Genomic DNA, 3,915 nt, shown 5'->3' with positions numbered 1-3,915 from the left:
GCACAAAAACACACAGAAAACACAAAACACACAGAAAACACACAGAAAGCACAAAAACACACAGAAAACACAAAACACACAGAAAACAAAACACAGAAAACACAGAAAAAAGACAGAAAACACTCGGAAAACTCTGCAGAAACTACTTGGGCTTATTTTATCAAATCCTATCATAAATATTTACTCTTTGTGTCTCAGTTAAGTCAGGATCGAAGCAGAGAAACAAATAAATGTCTCTTCTCATGCCGCCATTTTGTTCCTGTGCTTTTCTCTTTATTTGACACATTAGCACCAAGTGCTTCATTCCTGTTCATTGAATATTTGGTAAAAGTCTGTAAGTTTTTTGGATCAACATACTGACTGTTACCTGATATCCTTCCAGGTAGCCGTTATGACGAGTGGCTACATGTAGCTTTAGCCAAAACATGCCTCATTGTTAATCTGCAGCATATTTTCACACATTTAGCTAAGCATGTGTTGCAGAGTGAACATAAACGATGCCTGTTGGCCTGTTGGACGAGTTTGATGTGTTTATCAGGTGTTTTCTGTTCAGCTGATCAAACATGGCTGTCCTGAAAGCTCATTCTGTTTCGTCTGTTTGGTTTATCTTAAAATCTTTTAGCTTAGCTTAGCATAAATAGCGTAGATGTTGGCGAAAGTGAGAGTGTTGTGCTGAATGGTTTAACAGTATTTATGGTGACATAAGCAGATAATTTGCATTGAAGGTAAAAAACTAAAGCTAATAAAGCAGGTAAACGTTTTTTGCTGCCTGTATTTCAAACACCTTCAGTTTCTCACCTCCACATCCGTGTCCTGGTTTCTGTTCCAGGTGGGCTGTAAGGCCAGCCTGGTTTTCTTCAACTACTTCGTCATGGCGAACTTCTTCTGGCTGCTGGTGGAGGGTCTGTACCTGCACATGCTGCTGCTGGTCATCTGGACCTACTGCGGCCACCTCTCCGTCTACATGCTGATTGGCTGGGGTGAGCTGGACGTCCGTCCGTCCCAGTGGACCGCACCGGCTGAACGATCAGCTCCATGTAGACCAGGGTGGACAGAGAGGATCTACACTGCAAAAACACAAAGCCAAGTAGTCTGTAAATATCTCAGTACACTTTAAAAAAGACACAACTAACTTAGAAGTGAGAAACAGGAGCTTGTTTTAAGTAAATATTTTTGAAAAAACAAAATAGATTCTCTTATGCAAATTTTAGACGTTTTACTTTAAACATATATTTTGAACCCGACTGTAAGTTTTTCTCAAAAGTTGTATTTATTTGTTGGTGTTAAATAATTTCTGAATAAATTCCATCTTTTGGAAAAACTAAATCCTGCCGAGGTTTAAGGGAGGAAATCATTCTGATCGGCCCTGAAGCGTCTCTGTGTCGTGTTTGACTTTACGTCTGGACCTAAAGTTATAAGATCTGAAGGTTTTCTCTCCTCGGTGATGACCTGCTGGACCAGCAGCTCAGGGATCCTCAGCTGATTTCCAACTATTTCTGTTCAAACTGTTGGCTTTCTGCCATTCCTCCCCAAACGATGACGTCTTTGTTTCGTGGTTTTGTCGAAATGTTTACATTCCTTTAATCGTGAACTTTCTGTTTCCTGAAGAGCTGCACTGCAAAAACACAAAAACCTGCCAAGGATTTTTTTTATTTAGTTTATGGTGGGAATATCTTAGTACAGTTAAAAAGACAAAACTAACTTATAAGTAACTTTTCAGCAAGATATAAAAGCTGGTTTTGTGTAAATAATTAAAAATAGAACTACTGGCAGATTATTTCACTTATAAGACATTTTCCTCATGTTATTGTAATTTATTAGTGGAATTTTTACCTTTTCATCAACATTAAGGAATTAGTGACTTAAGCTTGATGAAAAGTTACTTATAAGTTAGTTTTGTCTTATTTCAAGTTTACTGAGATATTTGCAATAGAAAATAGACGAAAAAATAATTTTTACAATTTTATATTTTTTACAGTGTGCTAGTCTATAATTTTTGTTCTAATCTCCTGGGTCAGCTCTCTCCTTTGCTTCCTGGGGTACATACATCACCAAACGGCCTTTAAATAGGCCGTCTTTCGGCGGAGCCGCAGACGGTGCGTCATCCTGTAAACATTCCCATGCCTCCCGGTCCGTTTTGTTCCGGCTGCTCTTTTCTTCCTCCATCTATCAAAACGTCCCCAGCAGCCGATGCTTCACCGGCGCTGTTAAACACTGCACTTCCTGAACGCACCACGGTGAGACGCTCTCCATCTGGCAGAACCTGAACAGAACCTCCCTCTCTCTCTCTCTCTCTCTCTCTCTCTCTCTCTCTCTCTCTCTTTCTCTCTCTCAGGAATCCCGTCTGTCTTCACCGTGGCCTGGATCGTCAGCCGGATCAACCTGGAGGACACCAGGTGAGTTTGGACGGCCATCACACCTGGTGAAATGAGTTTGATGAATACTTCAGGGAACATTTGAAAACGGTTTGTATTTCCTGTCAGGTGCTGGGAGATAAACGACAACCCTGTTCCTGACCGGCTGATCAACTGGCCCATCATGGCGTCCGTCATTGTGAGATTTATTTATTTATCTTTTTTAAAGGTTTTTAGACCTTTACCTGGTTGAAATGAATTTTCTGTCAGCACTATTTAAATGTCTGCTTTTGTTCTCTTATAAACTGTTTTTATTTATATTTTACACTGTAAAAAATAACTTATTTATGTAATAAAAGCTCCGTTTGTCTGCTCTGTTTCCCCTGAAGATAAACTTCCTGCTGTTCATCAGCATCATTCGGATCCTGGTGCAGAAACTACGCAGCTCACACATCGGAGGAAACGACCAATCACAGTACAGGTACTGTAAAAAATCATTTACAGTTCCTGTTGTAGTTCCTGTTGTAGTTCCTGTTATAGTTCCTGTTATAGTTCCTGCTGTAGTTCCTGCTGTAGTTTCCTTGTTTCTGACCTGCTGTCAGGCGCCTGGCCAAGTCCACGCTGCTGCTGATCCCTCTGTTCGGAATAAACTACGTAGTTTTCTTCTACCTGATGGAGCCGGACGATGAAACGCTGAAGCGGATCAAGATCTTCTTCGACCTCGGCCTCGGCTCCTTCCAGGTCAGGAAACGTTTTCAGAACCTTTAAGAATCCAAATAACTGGAGTTTAAACGCTGATTTAAACTCATTAACATTTTTGTTTCTATTATTATTTTTTTGTTTTAACAATTTATGAATTTTGTTTTAACTGTTGCCTGTGTTCAGCTGGACATCAGGAGCAGAAAACAGAAAGAAAAGAAAATTAAACTATGGGTGCACCGATTTATCAGCCAGTCGATTTATCGATGCCGATTTCTTTGATTTTAGGAGATCGGCCGATTTTTACACATGAAGCCGATCTTATCCACTGATCTTATCCAGTTTGGTCTAAGAATCAACCACTGTTTGCTCTTCAGTGAGGAAGGTCTGACTGACAGACCGCGGCTTCAAAGTTACGTCTGCAGGGTTATAATTGTGTCGTTCTGCTTGTTTCAGGGCCTCATCGTCGCCGTCCTCTACTGCTTCCTCAACAGCGAGGTGAGACTTCCTGACCTCCTCCGTCTCTGGAAACCATTCAGGCAGTCAGCAACTCTCCTCTCCTCTCCTCTCCTCTCCTCTCCTCTCCTCCTTCTCTTTCTCTTTCTCTGTTCTGCACTTTTTCCTCTCGTCTTTCCTCTCCCAGCCCACAGTTCTGTAAGCTTGGGGGATGAAAGCTTGCGGCCGCTGCTCTGTGTATCTGATGTGGTTCTGACCCGGACCCCAGATCTGTTGTTCTTTCAGTACTGGCTCCAGCATACAGACAGATCTCCCCCTTTATATCTTCTAGTTGTGTGTGTGTGTGTGTGTGTGTGTGTGTGTGTGTGTGTGTGTGTGTGTGTGTGTGTGTGTGTGTGTGTGTGTG

At 41.6% G+C, this 3,915-nt stretch overlaps 1 protein-coding gene across 1 annotated transcript in view; it reads left to right on the top strand.

Moving 5' to 3' along the window:
- Positions 1 to 3,915, top strand: part of LOC107837747 (vasoactive intestinal polypeptide receptor 2-like) — a 15,592-nt gene that overhangs the window by 9,911 nt on the left and 1,766 nt on the right. Inside the window, exons 5-10 of the mRNA XM_016677982.1 lie at positions 830 to 980; positions 2,336 to 2,396; positions 2,484 to 2,553; positions 2,744 to 2,835; positions 2,957 to 3,095; positions 3,510 to 3,551. Coding sequence (XP_016533468.1) covers positions 830 to 980; positions 2,336 to 2,396; positions 2,484 to 2,553; positions 2,744 to 2,835; positions 2,957 to 3,095; positions 3,510 to 3,551 — 555 coding nt within the window. The remainder of the gene's footprint in view (positions 1 to 829; positions 981 to 2,335; positions 2,397 to 2,483; positions 2,554 to 2,743; positions 2,836 to 2,956; positions 3,096 to 3,509; positions 3,552 to 3,915) is intronic.

This window comes from Poecilia formosa, unplaced genomic scaffold, assembly GCF_000485575.1.
Source record: "Poecilia formosa unplaced genomic scaffold, Poecilia_formosa-5.1.2 Scaffold171, whole genome shotgun sequence".
Classification (NCBI taxonomy): domain Eukaryota; kingdom Metazoa; phylum Chordata; class Actinopteri; order Cyprinodontiformes; family Poeciliidae; genus Poecilia; species Poecilia formosa.
The sequence above is the reverse complement of the archived record's forward strand: the minus strand, read 5'-3'. Positions and strand labels throughout refer to the sequence as shown.